Below are 27,394 nucleotides of genomic sequence, written 5' to 3' on the forward strand. Positions count from 1 at the left end.
TTCTTCCTTTTTAAATATTTTTTTTAATGTATTGGAATGACATATAGGTTTCAGGTATACAATTCTATAGTACATCATCTGTATATTATTATATTGTGTTCACCGCCAAAAGTAGGTTCCCTTCATCCTTATTAATCCCCTCTATACCCTCTTCTACCTACCCGCCACCCCGTCCCTCTGGTAATCACCATATTGTTATCTGTGTCTATGGTGTTTGGGCTTTTTTTGCTTAATCTCTTCACCTTTTTACCCAGCCCCCAACCCCCTCCCCTCTGACAGCTGTCAGTCAGTTCTCTATTATCTTTGTGTCTGTTTCAGTTTTGTTGATTGTGTTCATTAGATTTCACATATAAATGAAATCATATGGTAGTTGTCTTCCTCTTACTGCTTACTTCACTTAGCATAATACTCTCCAGGTCCATTCATGATGTTTGGAATCTTTTCTTTAATCCTGTGCAGGACTTGCTAACTCTCGATTGATTGCTTCACAGCCTGCAAAGAGATACAATTTGTTCCTGATGCGACGTCTTATGGTAAAAGCAGTGCTGAATGATGCTGCTTATGCTGTGGATGGCTGTAGTGATAGTCGAAGTCACTGGGGGCGAGGGGTGTCTTTGTTTTGATGCCTATTCCCCTGTCACCTGAGGTGTCAGAATGGTGAATCTTAACGGTTTTTGCTTTCTGATCTGATTAAAGCTATGGAACCTCTTCTTAAAAATGTGTATATGTACGTGTGTCATACATGTACACACGCACATAATACAAACACACAATTTACATACCAATTTACATCCTGATGATGAACCCCCATCAGGAATCCAAGTCTATGGACTTCAGAATAACTACCTAATTCAAAGAAAAGGCATCCAGATGTTTGGTTCATTATAGGCATTTCTAAGAGTAAATCAAATATAAACACAAACTCACACTTGTATACACACTGCAAAATAACTTAATGCCATGTCTTGGGCGAAACAAAAGAGTGATGGGTGTTAATAGTATTTGGTTAGGTGTAACAAAATTTTCTGGTTTTTCTGCCCCAGTGGCTTCGACTGTTTTTTGTTGACAGTCCCGACATGTACCTCATGGTGATTTACAAGGCTAACTGTAATTTTTCCATATTTTCAACAATTTTTAGTTTATAATTAGGGCACAACATAATGATAGAAGTTTGAGTTTTTCCATATAGCCTTTGGCTTCAGCAGAAGGGAAGTCTATATACCCATTTTGAGTGAACCCTTGGGAAAACCATTGAAGTCACTGTTCTTCCAACTACTTTTTATTTTGTTTTAATCTTGTGCCCCAGCCCGTTTCTTTTCTTTTTCTTTTTTTTTTTCTTTTTTTCATTTTAGAGAGGAAGGATGAGGGAGAGAGAGACAGAAACATCAATTGACTGTCTCCTGCATGCCCCCAACTGGGGATTTGGCCCACAACCTGGGCATGTGCCCTGACTGGGAATCGAACCAGCGACCTCTTGGTGCATGAGTCGATGCTCAACCACTGAGCCACACCAGCTGGACTCTTCCAACTACTTGTATTCCTTAATAGTCAGATAAGTCTGAGTGTAATGTTTTTTTATTGTTATGTGCACATCCTGTGTTACCAGAACTCTGTGCACCTAGATTTAGCTTGTACAAACAGTAAGAGCATTTGTAAATATATGCTGGTCTTTTTTATAAAATACCATGCAAAATATAGCTGCCACTGACTTAGAACATATTGGGTTTCTTCCCTGGAATTTTATGCTTTGATTATATTTAGTGTAATTAGTTTTTTTTGTCTTGGTTGGCTTCCACAAATTTCAGTGAATTGCATATGTTAATACTCTGATGATTTCCAAGAAGACTCAAATGACTTGTTTTGTTTACTTTTACTTTTTTTTAGTGATTTATAATCAATGTATAAGATAACAGTTTGAGTTTTCTTAGTTTGTTTTACTTTCTTTTAGGAAAAGGGAAATGATTATATAATCCTTTGGGGTACAGAAAACTCAGACATAACATTTGAGTTATCATATTTTGATATTTAATCTCTAGGCTCCCTAAATATTTTTTGTTGTTGAATCTGTTTTCCCACCCATTTCCTTCTGTGCACTGGGAGCTGCTGCTTTCTCAGACACATCAGCTACGTGTTCATGTAGACAACAGGCAAGTTACTCTGTTCACAGACCACAGATCATACACAAGATGTTCTTCCTACATGACTGATCCACATTCATTTCTTTATGCGGGAGGACTGGCTGGCCCAGCTGGGCTGAAAAACAGCATAGAGCACCGTAAAAGAAACTTGTAAACTGATATAAACACCAGTTATGAAAATTTTAAAAATCTAGTTCTTCATTCACGGGTTAAGTACAGCAATTGGAAAGTTTCTACGTTATAACTTTGCATCACAGGGTTAGAGAGATTACTGACAAACACTGCATCATCTCTGCATCATTCTCAGTATTATAAGTGGGCTCTTCCAAGTATTAAGTATTACAGATCGCATATAAACTATGAAGAAGACCGAATCTGTCAAACATGAAATCCTTTCTTTCTGAAGCACTCTACTGTCTTTGCAGTTTTGAAAGGGACACACCAGTGAACTGCACACCATGTGAAAATTTGATCATTATACTGAGAGAATTGATAACCCAAATTAAACCAAGGGTTGACTTGGACACACCTTAGAAATTGATGTTGAAAGGAGATTTGCATGAGACTTTACTTGTAGTGAAGCCAGCTGCAAGCTACCTGCTTTCTAATTTTTAACTGCACCTTGATTTTATTTTAAAACTTCAAAAGCTGAATTAGAAAGTGACAATTTTATGAAATCATAGTATAATTATTAATCATAACTTTCTTTTTTTATAGTGAGATTCATTAATGAGTCTATAATTACTTACACCTAAAGTAGTGTGTGACTATTAATTATTTGTTGAACTAATTGGCATGTTGTTTAATGAAAATAACAAGTCTCTCTCTGAACATGCATTTTGGGATCAATGTGTACATATCTTCATTTTATACTTGGGTCTGATTTCACCATTTTTGTTCTGAGTGCATGTTGTTGTTATACTTAGTTTCATCTAGAGTCTTTATTGTTTAACATATATCTCCTTTATGGAGTTTCATTATCTGAAACAAGCATTAATTCTCTGTTGATGAAATCTCGGGTTATTTGTCTTTACCTATCATTTCAGGACTGAAAAAAATTCGATAGTAACCCAATTTTAGCTAATTTTGGATATCATGTTTTTGCCATTTGAAAATAAAACTGTAATTTAAAGTTCTGTCATCCATGTCTCCTGCAGTTTAAAAAAGATAAACAGAGCAAGGACTCTATCTTCTTCCGAGATGGGATCAGGCAAATTGACTTTGTGCTTTCCTATGTTGACGAAGTAAAGAAAGAAGCAGAAATAAAGGCGGTAAGTACTTATGAGAAAGAAATGGGAGGAATAAAAGGAAGCACATTCTGTAATTCCACAGGGATGCTCCCCATGAACTAATCCATTTGGGGAAGTACATACACACATACTAACATACTCACATAAGAAATAAATGTCATGTAAGATAAAAATTAAAAACTATAGCTATCATCCCCATAGGACCCTATGCATACCTATTTCTGTCCCTTTCTCTCACCTTTGCCCTGGAATCCCTCCCACCAGTCCTCTGAAATGTACCCACTATTTCATCTCTTCTCTGAATGTCCCCTGCATCCAGCTCTTCGTTGAGGTTCCTTGCCCTCCCCACAGTCCTCTCGAGTGGTGGTGGTGTTTTTCTTGTAGAGCCTCTCTATAGGGATGGGCAGGTGCCCCGCCCTGCTGGTTACTGGACAGGGACTGGCGCAGAGCAGGTCTGTCTCAGGCCAGCCTGCAGTGTGTGGGTTCTGGACTTCCTGTAGGAAAGATTTCACAAGACGACTCCAGATGGTTGTGAGAGCACGTTTATTAAAGCTGGGCACAGTGAAACAAAGGAAGGACTTAGAGCAGAAGAAGCAACAGGAGAGAGCCCCGGCGTGCTCTGCTTTGGTTCCACAGGAACGTCATTGGAAAAAAGTGAGCCCAGGTGGGCTGCTGTTAGCTCACTGGGAAGTCAGACAAAAAAGGCCTTGGAGACAGGATCAGGGGGTGAGCCTGGGTCAAGCTGCCATTGCCCATTGCTCCCCGGGTTGCAAGTCTCTTGGGGACCCTTACAGTTAAGGAAAAATAAAAAGGTCATGCCTAGGAAGGGGCATGGGCATGCTCTAGAATTAGCTGCCTGGAGTCTGTCCTGAGGTCTGTCTGGCTTTCATGGGGTCTTTGTTATTTGTTCCCTGACTTCATCTGTCCTTGGGTTTAGCTGCCATAAATGACATTAATTGGATCTTTGTTCTCTATTTCCCGGACCAGGGTGATTTAAGCTACCTATTCTCTGGTTAGGGAGGGGAGGAATAAACCATTTGCTCTCAAGTATCCTTGGCTGGGGAAGATAAGGTCTTGAGATTCACAGGCTGGCTGCAAGCTGCCCAAATTGTTTGGCTTTGTTGAATTTTTGTTGTTTTAGTCTCCCTCTTCCACTTGCCAAGGAATGTTCCTAGCTTCTTACTGTCCTGCCACACTTGTAGCGTATTGTTGATCATGATCCATTTTCCCTCTTATCCCTAAAACTCCTGAACTTTAAATCTCATCTGAGTGGTCACTACCGTGCTTTGTTATTATCATTAATCTGTCCCTGGGTCTTTTTATTTCTCAACAGTTTTAGCCCCTGATTCATTAGCACACTCTCCACCAATATTTCTTTTTTAATTATTGATGATCTCAATGCGTATATAGATGATTATTGTGGCATTCTAACCTCCCATTTCCAACTATCTTAGTCTCTAACTTAGCCATTCACTCCCATGGAACGTGATACTGGTGATAACTGCAACTCCTTGTAACCTCATCCCAGACAGTTGTCTGACCAACCCCTCAAATCTTTCTGACCAATACCCTTCTTTTTTCAAGTGCAGCAGATAAGAATCAATTATCTTAACCATCTTTCTGCTCCTGGTCCATATCCACGCTTTCCCATGCTCATCCAGCTGAAGTCTCATGTCAGTGAATGTACTAATTACGCCATCAAATCCCTTGCCCCTCTCTTAATTACATTTACTTGGCAAAACAACAACTTTAGTTAAACCCAACCCTCCACCTACTATATGCCAGAAGCATGCAGAAGGAAAGAAGGAAGTTCACTTACTGATTTTGTCTCATGTTTGTGCCCTTGGACCTCAGCTAGCTCCTTAACACTATCTGGCACTCATACTTTAATTCCTCATTTTATTCTGCTCCCCACTTTCCCAGATGAGGGTTTTATAACTTTTTCTCTCTCCTCCCACCTGCAGTACCTCCTCCTCCCCATTTTCAAGTTTAGCTGACCACACTTTTCTACTTCACTTACTTCACTGGAAACACTGAAGTGAGGTAGAAGAGAAATTCCCAGTTTCCATCACATCTGTCCATTCGCCAGCATCTTCGCCTGTATAGTCCGCCATTCTTCCTGTTACCATAGAAAAACTATTCCTCTGCCTAAAGCCAACACCTCCACTTGTGCCCTGCACCCCTTTTCTTTCTGCCTACTCTTCAGGAGTCACCAATACCACCCCAGGTGTGGTCACTTGTTGGAAGGACCCACAGACACTGCGCATAGTCATACTCAATGGCTATGTTGTATTGCAGTGAAATAATACAAAGCAAAATCAGCAGAGGAAAGATGCATGGAGCAAAGCCCAGGGGGAACCAAGAGCGAGCGTACAAGAGTTTTCTTTCAGGGGAGTCATACAGAATGCACTTAATTCCTCAGGTAACGTGTGAAGTGTTATCTACCAGGGGAGATCATTAAGGACTCGGTGCCCCAGGATTTCACTGGGGGATGATCACCTTTTCACCTCTTCCTAGTATATACCATGTCATAGTCCCAGCAAGAAAGCAGGTGTTTAACATAAACTGCGTTGTTTGCACAAATAGTTAAGGTAAAGTGAGCAACTTTTATCACTTATGGGAGTTGTGGGAACTCACCCAAGACCAAGTTCCCAGACCTCAGAGCCGCCCTTGCAAGCAGACCTTTCTAAGGGTAACGGTTTCAAGCCTACAATACACTATTCTGTATATCTGCTTAGGAATATTGCTTTTGTAAGTCTTTCCTCTCTTTCTTAAATTACATTTTGTGTTGTTCTTTACTGGACCATGTCTTTGCACAAATGTGCTGTTAATGCTTCCATATTAAAAAAAAAAAAAGAACTAAATCCACCTCTTGATCTCAATTTCTGTACCAGCTACTGTTTATTTCTCGAATCCTTTTCTGACCAATTTTCTCATAAAATCATTTTTATCAGGGCTTCAGCTCAGTGGAATCCAGTGGTTCACCTTCCCTGACCTTGAATAGCAGTTGCTACAGTTTACCATTCCCTTCTCCACTGTGTGTGTTCACTTGGCTTCCGGGACTCCACGTTGTCTTCAATTTTCTATTTCACCAATTGTTCCTTCTCAATCTTTTCTTCTCCCCGATCCCTCATTGTGCTGCCTTGTGGTCCAGTTCTTAATCTCCTTTTCTCAACCTACATTGATTTCTTTGGTGGTACATCCTGTCTCACAGTTTTAAAGCCATATCTGTGTTAAGTCCAAAGTTTACCTTTCCAGTCCGTACTTCTCCCCCATGTGCTATTCTGTACCTCTCCTTGGCGGTCTCATAGGCATTTCAGACTTGGCAGGTCTAAAATGAATTCCTGAACTTCCTCCAAAAGCTGGGTCCATCTAAAAGTCTTCCCCATCAACCATTATTCATCATACATTTCAATAGTTTCAGAGTATGTCACTTACACTATGTTGTAAATGGTCCAGTTAAATCATTTTTTAGCATTTATTCATAGAAAGTAAATGCCATAGAAATTTGACACCCAACCTTATTCATTTAAAAAAATAAATGATATGAAGAAACCTTTCTCTAACACTTGAAATTTCACATCATTTATTTTTCTCCTTCATCTAAAATTTCTATTCCTCTTTCACACGTAGATTTTTCCTAATGTAAATGTTTTATCTTTAAATTTTTTTAAATGTTTGTTGAATAAGTTTGCTAGAGCCAATATATGTATTTTCAGTGAAATGTTTTATTTTCTTTAACTGTAGCAGTCTAGGCCTTAAACATTTTACAAAATTTGACAAGTAATTATCAAACATAAAAAATAAATTCATCACCCTGGCTGGTGTTGCTCTGTTGGTTGGAGGTCATTCCCGTGCACCAAAAGGTGGCAGGTTCGATTCCCAGTCAGGGCACATGCCCAGGTTGTAGGTTCAACTGCCTGTTTGAGGCACCTGTGGGAAGCAGCTGATCAGTATTTCTCTTTCACATTGAAGTTTCTCTCTCTCTCTCTCAAAATCAATTCAATAAATAAATAAATAAATGAACAAATAAATAAAATTGTTTTTCAAAAGTAAACTCACCATATGAGATGGACAGCAGGGCTCTAAAAATATTTTTTCTTGTTCATAGATGAATGAGAATTATTCCTAGAATGAGACGGTTCAGCTTTAAATATATTTCTGTTTTGTTTTTATGTTTGTGTTAATTAAACTTGTTCAGATAAATAAGTAGGTTGGAATAGAAAAAGTATTGTTGGAGCAGTTTTGATCTTTTCTGAAATCTTGAACTATACAAATTACAAAATGATTTACCATAAAAGTAATGTTTAATAGTCTATGAACTATCACTCCTATTGTCCCAGCCTTCACTTTTGTCCAACTCGTCATTGGTGCCTATATGACTTGCAAAAGCATTTATTACTACAATGAGAAGAGTTATTAACTTTTTCAATACTGATATGATATTTTTGAAAGGCTTTTTAAAAAAATTTTTTTTATTGATTTTAGAGAGAGGGGGGGAGAGGGAAACATCGATGTGAGAGAGAAACATCAGTCTGCTGCCTCCTGCACACCCCGCCCCCGACAGTGACCCAGTGGAAACCTGGACATGTGTCCTGACTGGAAATCGAACAGGTGACCTTTCAGTGCAGAGAACATCACTCAATCAACTGAGCCTCACCGCCCAGGGCGTGATAGAATATTTTAATGTCCCTGCCCCTTTTCGGGTTCCCTGTCTGCCTGATTTGGGTAATATAGGTGAAGGGCAGCTTTGAAAGAGTAGCTGAAAAAGGCAAACTTGCACTCCTGCCGCGGGCCTGCTCTCGCGTGCAGTTAACAGGTGGTAAACATCGGAAGAGGAAGAAAGGGACACAGTACTATGATCTTTTATTCCTTGTAAAGTTCGGTTATATCTCAAGGTAGACATATCCATTTGAAAAGGAGTGTCCTCTAACATCCTAACAAGGCCTTTTAAAATTTCAGTTATTATGAAGTTTTTACAGTTCAATCGTAATTAAAACCAAAAGGTTTTTCAGCAGGGGGTGCATCGTTGTGAAGCCCACAAGTAATGATTATTTGCATTTAATTTAATTTTACTTTTTCTAAGTGAAGCTGTTCTATTCTTTAAGATTAAACAGCCACGATGAGGAAAAAAAATTAAATTAAATTTTTTAAAAGTCATGATGATATTTTAGCTTAAAATTGCGTTAAGTATCTAGTTTATTTGAAGGGTACTGATAGCTTTGCAATTCTATGTCTTCCCAACTAGGAGCATGAGCTGTTTCTCTGTTAAGTGTTTTTTAATATTATTTAGTAAAGCTTTGTGCATTTTTTTTCCAGATAGAGATCCTGTACATTTCCTGGAGATTATTCCTAGACATATTGGATTTTTCTAGTTATATTGTGAATTATAGTCCAGGTGAAAAGCAGTACTTGGCTCTAGCATGGAGGCAGTACATAGAGTCCTTTCCTATGAATCCATGGGAGGGACAGAGGGCCATCAGAGACACAGTCATTGTGTGAATGAAAGCATTCTACATCATTCCACTGATTTATTTTTCCATAGGAAAGAAGAAAAGAGTTTGAACAGAATCTCAGAAAAACAGGTCTTGAGTTGGAAATTGAAGACAAAATGGTAAAAGTTTTTCATTTATATCAGAATCTTGGTGTTTTAAATGTTCTTTTCTTCTACTCGGGCCTTTGTCTAGATAAACTCTGTGCTTGGGAGCAGCACAGTAGGTTTCTTTGGCTACCGATATGTACCCTGGGAATGGTAATGCCTGGGTTGTTCCAGTAAGTTGGTCTTTGCTCTGTGAGATGATGAGTGGAACACTTTTTAAATAGGTGTAAATAATTATATTCAGGACACGAATAAAATGAAGACATGGTTTTTGTTTCAGATTTGACTCATTTTTAAGGCTGCCTGTTATCTAGCACCCGATCTAGTTAATCTGTCTAATTGGTAGCACAACTGATATTTAAGTCAAGGAACATTTGCTACCCATAAATATGACAAGTTATTTTTTAATTTTTTTTTAACCCCCAACCATTTACTAGCTTTCTAGGATTTCCTGCAAAATTGTTTTGAAAGACATTCTTAAGTTTCTACTCTGTCCATGAAACTCCGTCCGTGAAGCTCTCTAGTTCTGAATTAACACTCTTTAGTTCTTATTTATCCCTGTTTTACTGAATTGATAAGTGTGTATTATACCACACAATCTATAACATAATTAATTATTCTTCTGTTTAATGAACCCTTATTATGGAAAGTTCTTCCTCTAGGTGTAGACCATACATAGAAGCTTGGTTAAGAGATCAAGTACATCTTATATTTTGTATGTGTCCCGCCTATACCCTAGCACACTTCTGAGCACAAGGCTGGTTGCTAAATAAACATTTAAGATCTTGTCTAGAACACATATGTATCTGTGGACTTCAGGCTAGTATACATTGACCCTGAAATATATTATTCAAAATATTCTTTCTTTGTCTCTCTGTGTCACTGTTTCTCTCTCTCTCTCTCTCTCACACACACACATATAAAACATATACATATGTGTATATGTAAGTATAATATACAATATATAACTCTTGTGCATTTACTCTTCTAAAAATTTTGCTGAAAATTTCAATAAATCGAAATGCTGTGTCATCTTTAATTTGTTCATGATTTTATACAATTCTGTTTCTTAATGAGTTCAACAATCAGATTAGTAAGCTTTCTGTTATTTTGCCTCCTTTTTATACAGAACTCTGAAGATGGAAAAACTTACTTTGTCAAGATCCATGCCCCTTGGGAGGTGTTAGTTACTTACGCGGAAGTGTTGGGAATGAAAATGCCTATCAAGGAGAGTGATTCTCTCCCACCCGAGAAGCTCCCCTTTTCCTGCATGCTTGGGCCTTTGAAGCTCGCGAGGGGAGTGAAGCATCCTCATCCTGAGTATTACACTGCCCAGTTCTCCAGACATCGCCAGGAACTCTTCCTCATTGATGACCAGTCCAGCTTCTTTCCATCCTCATCAAGAAACAGAATTGTAGGTAGAGAAGACCTTTGGGCGCATCCCTTCAAGTAAGGGAAGTGTGCCTGTGTTTCCCTTGACATGTGCTGTGTCTGCAAGGTGCTTCTGTGTAAAGTTGGATCATTTGTTCAGTGGTACTGGGCAGGTTTGAAAATCCACTTGGACCACTTAAATGTGTTCATAACCTCCCTGCTTCTCAAACTGTTGTCTAAACATGAATGGTTGACGTGGACACGTAAACACACAGGCATCGTGGGGAAAGCATTTAATTGAGATACAGGACTTAGATTTTATAAGACCTTTACAAAATGATTTTATGATCTTAGAGTTTGGTTTTGTGAGTTCAGGGGCATAGTAGGAGGGATATTGGTTATTCCAAATGGAAATGGAATGTTTTAATTTCTTTATATATAGATAGCACTAAAGAAACCACAGAGCTTTTTCTTTTCATTAAAACCATTTTCAGTGTTTTGAATAATAATATTTTCTCTCCATTTGTAGTCCTAGGATCTTTAAGTTTACCATTAAAAACCTCTCTCCTAAAGAATCATGGTTTCTGTGCCATTGTTTCTTTGTGTTAATAAAGGAATAATTTCTGCCTCACAGGTTACCCTGAGTAATTGAGTTTAGGTATGAACTGCTTTTAACAGTTTCTGGAACATACTAAGTAAGTGATCGATAAATGTTAGATATTGTTGGTAAGAATTCAGAGGGGAAAATTCCGGTTTTTGTTGCTCTTCCCCCTCTATCTGTTGCCGATGAGCGTACTTACCAGGGTTCGAACCATCACGGGACCCTTCCCCTTGATTGTACTTACTCTGTTTCCCTGAGCCATTGGAGACTTCATTCCCTTCAAGTTCTGTACTCTTACGTGTATTAGAGGAATTTTGAAATAATCATCTTTTCTGGTTCCTACATCTATTTTTAAAAAATTCATTGACGGGAATGTTAAACAAAATGGAATGCCTAGAATTAATGTATACAAGTGTGAATCTACAAACTAAAAATTGCATTCCACCTCTCCTTTTTTAAAAAAACTAAGATTAAAAAAACAACAACAAATCTAGGAGGCAACCTATAAGAGAATAAATAAAGAGCACATGGCATGGAGTCAGAAAACCTGGTTTCAGGTCATAACTCTGCTTTTTTCTAAATAAGATAACCGCTCTTAAAATACACAAATGATAATACTGGAATTACTGGGAGGATGACATGAAAAAATGTATGTGAGACACTCTGCAAACTGGAATGTACTTCAGATATCCTTGTTGCATCAAACACTTGCTAACAAAAGGCCAGTGAACCTGGAAGAACAAAGTAGGAACTTGATGAGGAATAGAAATGTCAGTATTCATTTATCTTTATTTGTTGCTTGTAAAGAATGTCACTATCTTAGGTCTATTTAGCGTTAAAGCACAACGATCTTCCCCTCCTAGAGCAATGCTATTTTTGCTCTACTGAGGAAGTTATTTGGAAGGTTAATGTAGATAAGTCCCTTTCTTACGATCCGCATTCAGACATAATTTATTTATGTACAAATTGAACAGTATTACAGGAGCATTTTATATTGGTATAGAATTTCATACTCTTTTAAAAAATATTTTTTATTGATTTTTAGAGAGAAAGGAAGGGGGAGGGAGAGAGAAGTAGAAACATTTATGGGAGAGGAACATCGATCAGCTGCCTCTTGAATACACCATACTGGGGATCAAACCCAAAACCCAGGCAAGTGCCCTGACTGGACAACCTCTTGGTGCATGGGTTGATGCTCAACCACTGAGCCACACTGGCTGGGCATAGAATTTTATACTTTTTAAAGAATCTTCACAACCATCATGATGTATGCCCCTCACAGATATATTGCATAAAATTTTATATAGATGTAACATAATTTCATTAAACATTTTCACTTCTGACAGCTATTGAGTTTGTTCCCAACTTGTCTGATATTACAAACAATTATGCAGTTTACAACCTAGTACTTACATATTTCAACATATATGTAAATTTTCCTGCAAAATGGGTGCCACATAAAATTTCATCCAAAGGCATGCACATTTAAAATTTTATATATATATTGCACTGTCATGCTTTATAAAAAGATGCACTAATTTAGAGTCCTGATAACATAGAGACAGACCCACAAGTCATAACTGTACACCTCGCTGAGCTCTCACCAATGCGCAGTCATCTAACCACCACCCATATCAAGAGAGAAAATCTTTCTAGTGCCCCCGATGTCCGAGTGCTTCTCCCAGTCACTGTTCCCATTCTCCCCAGAGGAGGTCCAGTCTAACTCCTCACAGCAGAGACCAGTTTAGTCTGTTTTTAAATGTGAAAGAAAAGGAATCACACAGCATTTGGCTCAGCATTTTTTTTGGATGATTAACTTAGCTTTGTATGAGCTTCTGTCCGTTCACGTGTGTTGTTTCGTATGGAAATCTATTTGAGAATGCGTTATTGTGGTTTTAATTTGCATTTCTCTGATAGGAAGGAGACTGATCTCCTTGTATATGTTTATTGGGCATTTAGATAAGCACTTTTATGAAATCCCTGCTAAAGTCTCTTGTTTGTTTTTTAGTTAGGTCTTCCCTGATTGATTTGTAAGAACTGTTTATATATTTTTACATGAGCCTTTATTCATTTATATTTTACTGATTTTTCTCCTAGTTTGTGCTTCCTATTTTTTTTTCTTCTAATGGTTTCTTTTGATAAACAGGTGTTTTTAATTTTAATGTAGTCCATTTTCTCAAGCCTTTACAAATAATGCTCTTAAACTTTACCACCAAGATCATGAGGTTAATTTCCTATATTATCTTCTAGGAATTGTACAGTTTTGCTTTCCACAGTGAGAACCACTATCCACCTGGAATTCGTTTTTGTGCGTGGTGGGAGGTGCAGGCCTTTTCTCCGCCATATATAGTCGTTTAACTTGCTCCAGTACTGAAAACATTCAGTTGTTGTTTGTACTGTCTTACAGTTCTACCTCTTTCATAACTCAGGTATCTCTATCATGGGTCTGCTGCTGGGCTTGATTCTGTGGCTTTGACCTCTTTGTCTATTTTTGCATCAACACTGACAGTGTTGAACTTTACCTGAGCTCTGTAGTCCTGGAAAACAGGGGCACTTACAGATTTCCCCCGCTTTTCTCATTCTGGGAAACTGCTTACTGTAGAGAGCCACCCTTCCCCGTGGGACTTAGAGAATATTTATGACCCCTGACCCAACTCCTCGTCTGACATGACAGAACCATTTGCCACATTGTCCATCCTGAACTCACCTGGCAATTGAAGCGTTCATCTGGGTTAGTCGTCTTTATCCAAAAATAAGACTTACCATATCTCTATGCCAAGCAGATGGTTGCAGCTGGGCCAGGGACCCCGGCTGCACGTCTAGGAAGACAGGGATGCTGTCTTTCTTGATGTTTACATTGAAAAGAGACAGCTCTGAGAAGACAAGAAAAACACTCCTGGGTTATAAAAGTGGTGTGAGGCTTAATTGGCTTTTAAGAAGATTTACATGCAAGAAAGGGAGAGACAAATAATTGATAGTTAGAAGTACTTTATAGGAATTGCTCTAAGAAAAGCGAGCAGGAGGAAGTCTCCCTTCCTTTCGGAACCAGGGAAGCCTGTTCCCATGCACCTATCGTTACCCTTCTGATTCTCCCTGTCATTCCTTCAGAGTAATAAGGGTCAGCCAAGGCCCTGCACACTCTCATTTTTTGTTTTATGAAAGTGTAGCTAAATTATGTATCCCCATTACTTCTTCTTTTTTTTTTAATCCTCATCGGAGGACATTTTTCCATTTTTCGTTCAGGTAGAGTGGGAGGGAGAGAGAGGAACAGAGAGAGAGAGAGAGAAACATCGATGCAAAAGGGACACATCGAGTGGCTGCCACCCGCACAACCGACCAGGGCCGGGGACAAACTGCAACCGAGGTACGCGCCCTTAGCAGGAACCGAACCCGGGTCTCTCAGGACCGCAGGCCGACGCTCTAACCGCTGAGCCAAACCGGCCAGGGCTCCCCATTACTTCTTAAAAACAAAGTACTTGTTACCTGAATTGACCAACTTTAATTAAACTACTTTCTTCCCCACAGGACCCTCAACTTTGACTTACCCTCCACCCGAGCCAACACTGGCATGTAGAATAGCCCTTCCTTAACACAGAGAAGGCCACTCCCTGAACCCGCTCACTTCTCCCGTAAAAGAAAAGCCCCTTCCTACCTAACTGCAGAGATGTTCACAGATCCCCCCACCGCAGTAGTCCACCTCACCCTCTTACAATAACCTTTGGAATAAAAGTTTTCCTAAGTCTGGATTTGTCTTTATTTGGCAGCACCATGCTGAATTTATCACCGTAGTTTTATAACAAGTCTTAATATCTAGTAGAATAAATTTTCTATTTTGTTAACACGCCAAGACAGAATTCTTATTTTGGTGAATCTTTCCTAAGAAATAAATCAAAGTATGTAGAATACTTGATATTTATCACATTATTTATAAAAATTAAAACTATCTTACGTAACTTATGAATTATTTACCAAGGTAGAATAGTAAGCTTGTGCTCAAAGTGAATAAGCAGATGAGGTAACGGTGAAGCAAGGACATCAACCATCCCAGTCAGCACTTTCTTAAATGATGAGATATGAAAAGGGGGGGAAGGGAAATGCATTGAAAATGGCACTAAAAGGATCACATTCAACAATCAGAAAAGCAGAAATTCTGAAAAGTTGCTGGAACACAAAATGTAGGTGGGATCGAATTGACAGAAGTACTAGAGCTGCGGACACCAAAGTCCAAATTGTATGGAGAAACCTGATATAAAGATATAAGTGACTGCAAAATAGTTATAGAGACATGAATATCTGAGTTAATAAATTCAGGTCATGGGAAATGCCAGATAACTTATCAGAGTAATTAAATAAAGCAGTATTTAAGACAGCTTGCCCAGGTATCAATTCTACTCCATATTCCTCTAATTCAGTGGTTCTCAACCTTCCTAATGCCGTGACCCTTTAATACAGTTCCTCATGTTGTGGTGACCCCCAACCATAAAATTATTTTCATTGCTACTTCAAAACTGTGATTTTGCTACTGTTATATCTTAGGCGACTCCTGTGAAAGGGTCATTTGACCCCCAAAGGGGTCGCAACCCACAGGTTGAGAACCACTGCTGAGTCTAATTGAATTGTTAGTAGTAGTGATACTAGACTCCAACTTGAAGCTCTAATTATAGTAGAAATTCGGGCACAATAGACTTCCAGAGGAGCATGTAATAGGAGAAGCAAAATAAGGTATGACTCATTCTCTGCTCTGCCCAAGGGAATAGGGGGCTCTCACACCCAAGAGCTGGAGTGCAGGCCACCTCCACATAGCCCCACCCTCCACAGCTCCCCCCAGACAACAAAGGGAAAGTGCCTTCTATAATCAGAGACCCTATCTGCATTCAGGCAAGGTCGACACTGTTAAATTGTGACTGAAAAAAGAGATGTGGAAAGCATAAAGTTATGAAATGTGTGTCTCTTTATGCTTACCTTTGTAGGTTTATTATATTCTCTCGCGATGTCCTTTTGCCATAGAAGATGGGAAGAAAAAGTTTGGGATTGAAAGACTGCTAACTTCTCACACTTATTCATCTGCGTATCCACTCCATGATGTAAGTATTAGCTTGATTTCAAAAAACCGAGCCCATGTTTCCTCTCACGCATTCAGAGACTGCTTTTGGGGAGAGAGAATCTTCCATATCTTCCATTTGCTTTTTTTTTTTTTTTTTGACAGGTTGCTTAATTCTCTCACTTGTTGGGAAAATCCCCAAAGGCACTCTAGTTCCAAGCTCAGAGCATTACCAGCAATGATGAAACACGGAGTTAATACCTCTTCACGCTGAAGTTTTAATGGAAATTTATTTAGGGAAAATTATTACATTTGCACATGATTTTTCTTTAGGACCCATATTGAAAAAAGCAGTTGTAGTAAAACATAATGTTTGGAATTTCTATCTGAATTCATCAGATCTTTTCTCAAACAGTTTTAAAGCTGTAAAGGACTTAAATTACATGCATGAGTTAAATGCATTCATGTATTCATTCATCAAAGGCATAATTTGTTTTAATTAGATATGAAGCTTTCTGTTAGGTATTATTGGAATGCATCCATGAGTCACTCGTAGACTAGGAATTTCTGGGAAATAAAGCATGTGTACAACTTCAAGACAAGCTAAGGACTTCACTCCATACGAGCAGTTCAGATAACTGAGATTCAGAAGAGAGATTCTTCGAGACTGTTGGGTCATTGTACAAAATGGTTGAGCTTTGTAAGCTCAACAAGGAAGTGACATTTTATATGATGTGCCGGGTTGACCAAACCTGAAAGCTTGGCAGCCTGGTTGCTGGGGGTTTCTGAGGGAAACCTTTCCTTTTAGGTATTACATGTCTAAATGTCACCACCCGTGGGCAGTAGCATCATGTGGCTAAATATATATAAACTATTTTGAGATCATTCCTTGGAACTTCTGTGTTTTGTTTTGTTGTTTAGTCCTGTTTTATTCTTTCATACTTATATGAAAACTTTTTGATGACATGCTCTCTTTTTGAGAAACACATTCCTTAGGAACACAGAAGAACCAAGTATTTCCATTTAAACAGGTGGCATCTAAACCATTGCTCATGTTTTGTTTTTGTTTTTGTTTTGTTTTTTGGTATGTGCCCCTAGTGGGAATCAAACCTGGGTCTCTCTGGTCCACAGGCCAACGCTCCAACCACTAAGCCAAACTAGCCAGGGCATTGCTCATGTTTCTGAAGATGAAGTTATTGTAGTAGTTTCCAAAAGCCCAAACTGAACTCTTTCTTTTCCAGGGCTTAAACTATTGTGCCAGATTTCCTCTGTCATTATTCATTCAGCAGTATGGTAATTGACTCTAGTCAGTTCAGCACTGGTTAGTTGATTGTCTTTGATATGTTTCCTATAAGGGTACAACAGAATTTTCCAAAATGAAAAGAAGTTTTAAACAGGACTATCAATTCAGGTGAAACCATTCTCCCCACACCTTCAACCCCGGCCCCTTCTTTCTCCCCCATATATTTTCCTTGGAGCAAAATAATTTCTAGAAGATTATGGATTCTAAAAAATAACATGGGCATAAAATCTAGAGATCTATAGTGGGTTAGTAAACACTGGCAGTGCATTCTTTGTCACTCTTATTTCACAAAGGGCTCATTCAGTTGTGGAAGATTTTGAGGATTGTTCGTTTGTTTGTTTTTAGGACATTAATTCTGTTTTTCCCATTACCAGATCATAAAGCCAAACTAAAATGACCAAATATCTTCAGTCACTAGAAATTTTAATCCATACATGTAGACTTCTAGTAGAGTCCTTTATGCTTATTAGAATATCAACGTCACTGAGCTGTTGTTAGAGAGCTTTATTTAATTTACCATTAATTTTAGTTTTTATGTCTTTCTTTTCCCCTGAATTCAAGTTTAGGTACTGGATTTTCCCTTATGTATTGAAAGAATCATGTTTCCAGCTACATAAATAGGCTGATTTATTTTCTATTTCATTTCTCAAGATTCAGTAGGATTAGCTACAGAAGAAGAAAACTTGAAATCTCGGTGATATAAAATATTATGCCTTATCCAGATTTTCACATGTGCTTAATTTAAAATTGGGTAATTATTCAATGTTGTCTTCAGCAGTTCACTTGTCTAGGCTGGGCAGTTATAAAGAATGTATTGAGCCCAGCCGGTGTGGCTCAGTGGTTGAGCATTGACCCATGGACCAGGAGGTCATCAATTCAGTTCCCAATCAGGGCACATGCCCAGGTTGCAGGCTCGATCCCCAGTGGGGCGCGTGCAGGAGGCAGCCAATTGATGTTTCTATCTCTCTCTCCCTCTCACTTCCTCTCTCTAAAAAATGAATAAAAAACATATTTAAAATTTTTTTTAAAAAGAGGAAGAATCAAATTTATTATTTAAAAAAACAAACAAACAAAAAATGGAATGTATTGAATAGCTGTGTAGGAAGTGCTCTGCTGGGCCCTGAAGAGATGTTAAAAAACCTGCTCAGTACCTAACAGTGGGGAAAAGACTTAGGTATGAAACAGTACTGAGGCTAAGTGCTAAAGTTGTATATATTTTAGGTTCTTCGGGAAATGAGTATCAGTGAGGACAAGATGTGTTCCTTGGAGGAGATTCCTGTCATAGCAGTATGACTTTGGATCATTCATTTAACTTCTCTGGGGGCTTATTTTTCAACCTCTACAATGAAAGTATTAACTTATTTCTAAAGTCGCAGCCAGTGAGGTAGACATATGAATCCCCGAGCCGTGCATACAGTGTTGGTTTGAGTAGAGAAGAAAGGGCATTCCAGGTGAAAGGAACGGCTTGAGTAAATCCAAAGCTTCCAACTTTAAACTTTCATTTTTAAATGATCGGGTATGAGAATTTAATAAATAAATCACCATTATTATGGATTTTAGTAGATAATTTCACATGAATGGAACACAAGTCTAAAAGTAAAAGAACAATCACCTCCTACCTCCTAAAAGCAGTGTTGGGTTTGCTTTGCACCGTCTTTTGCTTTGTCGTTAACGTACTTTCTCCTTGAATATCTGCAGGGTCAGTATTGGAAGCCATCAGAACCACCTAATCCTGTCAATGAAAGGTACACACTTTTCCAGAATTGGGCTCGGTTTTCCTATTTTTATAAGGAGCAGCCTTTAGACTTGATTAGGTAAGTTGGTTAAAACTTGATAATGTGATTTTCATTTACAATGGCATCGTCTTCCATTTTTTTTTACTACTATTCTCACCCACTACCTTTTACACTTTCCCAGTATTGTATCTACACTGTCAGTTAGTCATTCATTTGAGAACACGATGCTGTTACCCTGCAGAGATTGCTCAGTGGTTCAGAGGTTGGGCTTTAGTATTTGGGTAGGCTGAGTTCAAATCCACGTTCTTCCTCCTAGAAGCTATCAAAACGTGTTCAAGTTACATAACCTGTATGAGGCTAATCTGTAAAATGGGAGTAACAATAGTACTTTCTTTATGGGGTTATTTGATTATTAAATGAGATGTACATTTTTTAGCATAGGAGCTAGCACTTACTGCTGAGTGCTGAGTGCACAATACTTTTGTTTTATTTTCCTCTCCTCTCAGTCCAGGAATTTAGAAGATAGCAGAAAGGTTGTGTATGGATGTCTGTGTGTGTGTGTGTGTGTGTGTGTGTGTGTCAGAGAACTGTGAAGACAATTGTTCTTATTGTAACCTCAAATTTTTTTCTTTTATCTTTGGGCTCAGGCAATTGACAAGCTCTCAACCAATTTCTTAGACAGTTTTATTGGCTAAGCAAGAAGACAATGGCTGTAGGCTTCTGCTTTGAACCATTACAATACTATATACATACAGGATGTTAGGAGACTCCTGCTGTGATTTCAGTCAAGGAATAATCAGATTAGAACAATTCATTTGGTGATTTATGCTTCTACCGAGAGGCTTGCACCTCATCACAGCATCCTTTTTAGGAGACTGAGTTTGATGCATACATCCAAATCAACTGAAATGTTATATCAATGATTTTGTTTAAGGCAAATAAGGGGAACTTTTAAGAATAAAATGCAGCCCTGGCCGGTTTGGCTCAGTGCTTGGAGCATCGGCCTGCGGACCAGAGAGTCCCGGGTTCGGTTACCGCTAAGGACACGTACCCCGGTTGCAGTTTGTCCCCGGCCCTGGTTGGGGTCGTGTGGGTGGCAATCGATTGATTTGTCTCTCTCATGTCGATGTTTCTCTCTCTCTCCCTCCCTCTCTCATTCCTGCTCTATATGAAAATAAATGGGGGAAAAAGCATGAAATGCAGCTGGAGTATACATACTGATGCTTTCTGTAAATCATTATATGAACTTATTGTTGGATGGATGTTTTAATGATTTGGAGTAGTGGTATTTAGTTTTCGAATTATAAAATAGTATATTTATTTTTAAAAAGTTAAAATGATAAAGATATATACAAAGTTTTAAGTTAAATTTTACTTCCATTGTATTCTGCAGAAGTAACTACTTTTGATAATAGCCTTTCAGTCTTATTTTTATGTGCATGCATAATAAAACACACACATTGTTCCCCTAGAAAAGTGGTATCATTACTTACTTTCTTGATGAGATTTTATTTTTTCCACTAATATGTTATTGGTACTCATCCCTGTGAATACACACAGATCTATCTCATGCTTTTTAACAGAACACAGAGTGCCATGTTATACGTTTTGCATAATTCATTGTATATACTTTTCTGTTGAAAAACATTAGGCTGCCCCAGATTTTTCCAGTAAGATCAAGGCTGCTAAGAACAGCTGCAGACATTGTTTCTTTGGAGAATATTTTCACAGTGTATTTTCAAAAAAGCGAAGTTGTCAAAATAAGGTTTACATATTTTACATTGTTCAAAATATATTGAGCCTTGGCTAGGTGGCTCATTTGGTTGGAGCATCATCCCATACACGAAAAGGTTGTGGATTTGATTCCTGGTCAGGGTACATACCTATGTTGACAGTTCAATCCCTGATCAAGGCATGTATGGGAAGCAACGGATTAATGTTTCTCTCTCACATTGATGTTTCTCTCACTCACTCTCCCTTCCTCCCCCTTCATCTATAAAATCAATAAACATATCTCAGGTGAGGATTGGAAAAAAAGAATATATTGAGAATATTATTCATCTAACATTTTTAAACTCTCTACATGTGTTGATGCTTTAAGTATTCCCCAAAGGTTTATATTTATAACCCTGGGTACACACAAACATATTACATCTCAGGTCATTGAAGGTGTACTGTAATACCTTGTTTAGAATTTGCTAATTTCTTTTTACAACAAAGTAGAAACTCATATCTTTTACCAGATGATGATGTGAAGCTAAACTTTATCAACTTTTTAAGTTTTTTAAATCATATTAAAGTAACTGTTCATTTATAGCAAGTTATACTCCTTTTCTATTTTAATGAGAAAATTTTAAAAATAATTGTAAATTATAAACAAAATTTAATGTAAAGAATTAATAGCTGTGTATAAAGTTTTAAACTAAGAAATTGTAAAGGTAAAAAAGAAAGCACTGTTATCACAGAGGTAGCAGTTGCAAAAAATAGCTGTTATTTCTAAGGTTCCTTTTCAGTGGTTATATAATAGTATCCTTATTTTTATAACTAGACAAGGAAGTATTTAGGTACTAAGGACCATGATATATTCAACCAACTTACTTTGAAATGGTTTAGAGACATATATATATATGTAAAAAGAAATGTACACATGAAGAGAGTACAAATGGAACAATATATTTTACAATAAAATAATTAAAGGGTATGTGGATATTATTAGAATTACTCTTGCAACTTTTTTATGTACTTAAAATTATTTTTAAATAAGACCTTTAATAAAAAATAAAAGAGTCCAGAAATAGATCCATTTATAGTCAATTGACTTTTGACAAAGGTGCCTGGTTTCTCATTGGGGAAAGGGTAGTCTTTTGACAAATGATGCTAGAACAATGGATATCTATGTGAAAAACAGGAATCTTGATCCTTTCCTGTACAAAAATTTAAACTAATGTGAAAGGGATCAGTGAACTAAGTGTAAAGGATAAAATTATAAAACTTTTGGAATAATATGTAGGAAAAAAATATATGTGACCTGGATTTAGGAATGGACTTTTCAAATAAGACCCAAAAAGCACAATTTAAGAAATGGATAAATTTGACTTCATTGAAATTAACAATGTCTGCACTTAGAAAGACACTCTTATAAAAATAAAAAAGCAAACCACAACCTGAGGAACATACTTGCAGCACACATATCAATAAAGGACTCTTATCCAAAATATTTAAGTAGCTTATTACTCAGTAATAAGACAAAATGATTTAAAATGGACAAAAGATTATAACAGATACTTCACCAAAAAAAATATATACTTATGGATGGCCAATATGAACATTAAACAACACACAACATCTTTATTCCCCAGGAGAATAAAAAGTACCATTGAGAAATTATGAAACACCCACTAGAATAGCTAAAACCTAAAAGACTGACAACAATAAGTGTTGTCAGGAATGCAGAACAACTTGAAATTTCAAATATTGCTGGTGGAAATGCAAGTGGTATAGCAAATTTACAAAACAATTTGAGTTTCTTATAAAGTTAAATGTGCACTTTTCATATGACCCAGCAATTTCACTTTTAAGCCTTTACCCAGGAAAAATGAAGCATGTGTTCACAGAAACACCATTATTTGAAAGTTCATAGCTGCTTAACTCATCATAATTATAAAAAACTGGGAAAAACCCAAATGTTCACCACTGGTGAATGAATAAACAAATCATTGTGTATTCATACAGTAGATTTATCTCATAAATACAAAGAAATACATTCCTAATACATGCAACGTGAAGGACTAAATCTTAAAGGCAGTATGCCAAGGAAAAGAACCATGCCACAAAAGGTTAAGTCAACTTTATTTTTTATTGTATTTGAATGTTTAATGATAGAATGCCTCTTTACATGCACAAGTTGTAGAGTAATCCACCCACATTTTTTTTTCCTACTTGCATCATTTTCCTTTTTTATATTTAGATTCTTTATCTTGGAATTTATTATTGCATATTGTGTGACGTATATATCTAATTTTGTCTACTTGTCCCAACATCATTTATTAAACAGTGTAATTGTTGCTCCAGTGATTTCAGTTACCACCTTTATTATATGCAGTTGAGTTTATTCCTGGATATTTTTGCTGTATCCTGTTGCTCTAGCTACTATTCATGCATGAGTACCAGGTTGTTTTAATTATTATGATTTTGCTGTAGTATGTTTTAATATCTAGTTGGGCTAATACATTATCACAGCTCTTATTCTCAGCATCTCCTTGTACATTCTGCATATCTATTTTTCCATAGAAACTTTGGTATAAATATGTCTAGTTCTTTACTAAAAAAAGTTGTTGGTATTTTTATGTGGATCACATTAAGTTTATAAATCAAATTAGGTAGGCCTGATATTTGGGTTAAAATTATAAATGACAGCTACAACAAAAACTTGGTGTAAGACTTGAACATTTATGCCAAGTAATGCTGTCACTTTTCACCTCTGTAAACAAGAGCTGAACTGTATATTTTATGGAACTTTTACAAAGCAGCCACTTTTAATTCCTTGGGGTGCAGCCTGCTTACCTCATCATTCAATAATTATCCATCAGAGATCCAAACTTTCCTAATAGATGATCAGAGTACTTTCTTCAATTTTAGAGAGATAAAGCAAAAGTCTGTGCAGATTGTGCATATAATTTTGACTTGTTAAATTAATTGCTAGAAGTTACATTGCAAAATCTTCTCCAGTTTAATTTCTAACATGCAAACTCTTTAAATTTAGAAACTTCAAATTCCGTATTATTTCAAAATTAAAACTTGACTTTCACTCAGTTGGCTTCCTACTTTATGTGTTATCTTTTTTAATCCTTACACTGTTTCTTTGGATAAACATCAACCTGCATTTTATGGTGTGCAAACTGAAGTTTAGAGAGATTAGTAACTTTGCCAAAATTATACATCTAGAAAGCTGTGGAGCCAAAATTAGAATGCAGGCTTGTGTGAATGCAAAACAAGGCTGTCTGGACTGTGTTGTTCTTCCGACCTCTGATTCTATCTTTATCCTCTTTTATAGGAATTATTATGGAGAAAAAATTGGCATGTATTTTGTCTTTCTCGGATTTTACACAGAGATGCTGTTCGTTGCTGCTGTAGTTGGCTTAGCTTGTTTTATTTATGGCTTATTCTCAATGAACAGTAGCCCAACCAGGTAAGTGCTGCCAATTTGTCCAAGTAGAGAAAATGTTCGATTTTATGTTAATTGAAACTGGTGTTATTATTTTTCCTGGCGTTTGTTTCAGAATTTCTTTATGGCATTAGATAATTGATATTTTTTGAAAAAGACCCAAGCAGCTGCCTTTCACCTGGTGCTTTATGAAAAATCTGTTTTTAATAACCACTTCTAAAGATTCTGTTCCTCAAAGCATGACTTGACCTAGGACAGAAATTGCTGCTCTATTCCTCCTTCTGCCATATGTGAGAAGCTGTGTAAACAGTTGTTGTAATAATAACAGCTTTGGACTCTCACCCAAACACACACCACTTTTAAAATAACTTTGCTGTTCTCTCTACAGCAATGAAATCTGTGACCCCGAAGTTGGAGGTCAGATTATCATGTGCCCACTCTGTGATGCAGTGTGTGATTATTGGAGACTAAATTCTACATGTCTAGCTTCAAAAGTATGTATATATTTTGGTAGGTTGAAAAGACTTGGAATTGCCCTCCTTTTGCATTACATTTGAAACAAAAGTCATTGTGATGTTATTATTTTTTTTTTTTTACAGTTCTCTTATTTATTTGATAATGAGTCAACAGTGTTCTTTGCAATATTCATGGGAATTTGGGGTGAGTATATAGTCATATAAAAAACAAATTTCTCCGTGTTATGTGTTATATGGCCTGTCTGTAGAAAATACCAAACATGATTTTAGATCTTGTGTCTAGCATCAATACACTGATGGAGTCCACATCATGGTCTTTAGTTCTTGGTCCAAAATAATGTCTCTATTAATCATTTGCTCAGTTCTCTGAGAGACAACATAATTTTTGAAACTTCATATGTATTTAGCTCACACTGTCTCCTGTATTATGGTCAAAAGCAGGGTCAATAAGTAGTTAATTCAGGAGAGAATAAACAAATATTTGGTGGCTAGAAGATATTGAATCATGGATTCAAACTGGAATAAGAATCTAAAAAAGCCTGTAGAGGGCTTGCCTGGCTGGTATGGATCAGCAGATTGAGCATCATGTCATGGACTGAGAGGTCCCAGTTCGATTCCTAGTCAGGACACATACCCAGGTTGCAGGCTCAATCCCCAAGGAGGGGCATGCAGTAGGCAGCCAATCAATGTATTTCTCTCACATTGATGTTTGTATCTCTCTCTCTAAAAATATCACTAAAAACATTTTAAAAAAAAACTTATAGAGGGCTAATAAGTCGGTGTTTGAGTCTAAGTTCCCTGGGCTAATTCTAGTGCCAGCTTCCAGATCTATTTGATAAAAGTTTTCTGTATAAGGTGCAATGACCCTTAATTTTGGAAATGTTCCAGGATTTTGTCTTCATTTCATGTGGGAAGTGGAAGTGTTATGAATTTGCTCCTACCATCAGATAGAAAAATACTTTCTGTAAGAGTAACTCAGCAAAGGAGAAGGAAAAATGGTGGTAAAGTGAATGGAAGCTACATAGATCATCTCCCAGGACCAAACTGGAATTACAACTAAAATAAAGACAAGTCATGGGGAAAAACCAACTGAAGAGCAGGGGGAGAGAACCCATGTAACCAGGGACGTAAAGAGGACACCAAATTGAGCCCTGTAGGAGCTGTGCAGGTATAAGAGGACTGGCTGTGTGCCCACAGGCAGCAGCTGAGGCCTGTCTTAGCTGTGAGCAGTTCCTTCTGAGAAGTCAGGGGTGAAAACCACAAGCCGGCTCCACAGCACAGAGTGGCAAAGCAGGGAAAGGCTCCCATGACACCTGTCTGAGAAAATCACTAGAGCAGAGGAGCTGGGAACACCGGCATTTCCCTGAAAAGCCAGTGTACTAAATTAGCTACAGCCACTTACCTTGGGCTCCGGCAGAGGGAGGGCAGGCTGGTCTGGAACTGTGTGAAGAGAGTCAGGGGTTCATGGCACTGGGGGGAGAGCTGGGAAGGAGGACACTGGAATTTTTATGCTGAATCACTCCCCTATAGGACAGTATCCATGTTACTCAAAGAGCCCCTTCTCAGAGCCCTGGGGAGAAGCAACAGCCCCTCCCTCAGGATTTAACACTACCCAGCTGAGAAATGCAAATCGAGACTAATTAACAGCTATCCTCTACCAGCAAGCAAGGAGGGGAAAAATAAAAAAGCCTCCAAGAAAATTTTGAAATGTGGACCAGGTTCTCTGTGTTGGGGGTCCTGGCTCTGAGAACTGAGCTGTGAAGGCTGAGGCCTGAGTTTCTATGCTGAGCCCCTCTCCCATGGCTTCAGTAGCCATCTCTGTCAAGTAGCACTCTGTTTTAGCCTGGGGGAGAAGCATTTGTCCCTCCCTCAGAAACTGAGTACCACCCTGTGGCTCTGGGACTGAGTTGTGAAGGAAGAGACCTAGAACCCTGCACTGAGCAAATAGTCCACACCTCAGAAACCACTTTCTTTCTTTTTAAAATATTTTTTCTTTGTTGATTTTAGAGGAAGGAAGAAAGAGAGAGAAACATTGATGAGAGAGAGCATCGATTGGCCGCCTCCTGTATGCCCCCTACTGGGGCTTTCACCCACAATCTGTGCTTGTGCCCTGACTGGGAATTGAACTGGTGACACCTTGGTGCTTGGGTTGATGCTCAACTGCTGAGCCCACTGGCCAGGCAGAAACCACTTTCTTATCAAAGCAACTTTAACCCAGGAGAAAGCAATTGCTCCACCCACTGGAAATTCTCTTACCCTGTCCACCTGAAGGATTTTTTATTCAGCTAAGGTTCTACAACCTGAGGCTCATCAAGTAACTGAGACTAATAACCTGCAGGCAAAAGCTATAGGATAACTATATCCAATCTTTGTTTGGCCTGCAAATCTACTCAAGAAAGTAAGACCTGACATTGGTGTTTAATGTGGGCTCTCCCACACTCATCCAAACCCAGCAGAGGGAGCCACAATCAGTGGAACACCAACACCCACAGGGAAATTTTGTCAGGTTCCAAAACTCACTGAGACAGCCACAATGGTGAAACAAACAAATCCCAAATGAAAGAACAAGAGAATTCTACAGAAGGGATAAATGAAATGGAATTAAGCAAGTTTCAGAGGTAGAGTTCAGAGTAATGATTATTGAGAAGCTCAACAGCACGAGTAAATATATACAAACAATGAAAATCAACTAATTTTAAAAGAAAAACTATCAAG

The 27,394-nt window shown here is 37.9% G+C and overlaps 1 protein-coding gene across 2 annotated transcripts in view; it reads left to right on the top strand.

Annotated features, from left to right (window-relative positions):
- Positions 1–27,394, top strand: part of ANO5 (anoctamin 5) — a 78,819-nt gene that overhangs the window by 17,967 nt on the left and 33,458 nt on the right. For both annotated transcript variants that reach the window (XM_036260119.1, XM_036260120.1), the window contains exons 4-12: positions 492–533; positions 3,296–3,409; positions 8,934–9,002; positions 10,117–10,401; positions 15,930–16,043; positions 19,002–19,117; positions 24,093–24,227; positions 24,592–24,697; positions 24,803–24,863. In XM_036260119.1, coding sequence (XP_036116012.1) covers positions 492–533; positions 3,296–3,409; positions 8,934–9,002; positions 10,117–10,401; positions 15,930–16,043; positions 19,002–19,117; positions 24,093–24,227; positions 24,592–24,697; positions 24,803–24,863 — 1,042 coding nt within the window. The remainder of the gene's footprint in view (positions 1–491; positions 534–3,295; positions 3,410–8,933; positions 9,003–10,116; positions 10,402–15,929; positions 16,044–19,001; positions 19,118–24,092; positions 24,228–24,591; positions 24,698–24,802; positions 24,864–27,394) is intronic.

This window comes from Molossus molossus, unplaced genomic scaffold (genome assembly GCF_014108415.1).
Source record: "Molossus molossus isolate mMolMol1 unplaced genomic scaffold, mMolMol1.p scaffold_m16_p_13, whole genome shotgun sequence".
NCBI classification, from domain to species: domain Eukaryota; kingdom Metazoa; phylum Chordata; class Mammalia; order Chiroptera; family Molossidae; genus Molossus; species Molossus molossus.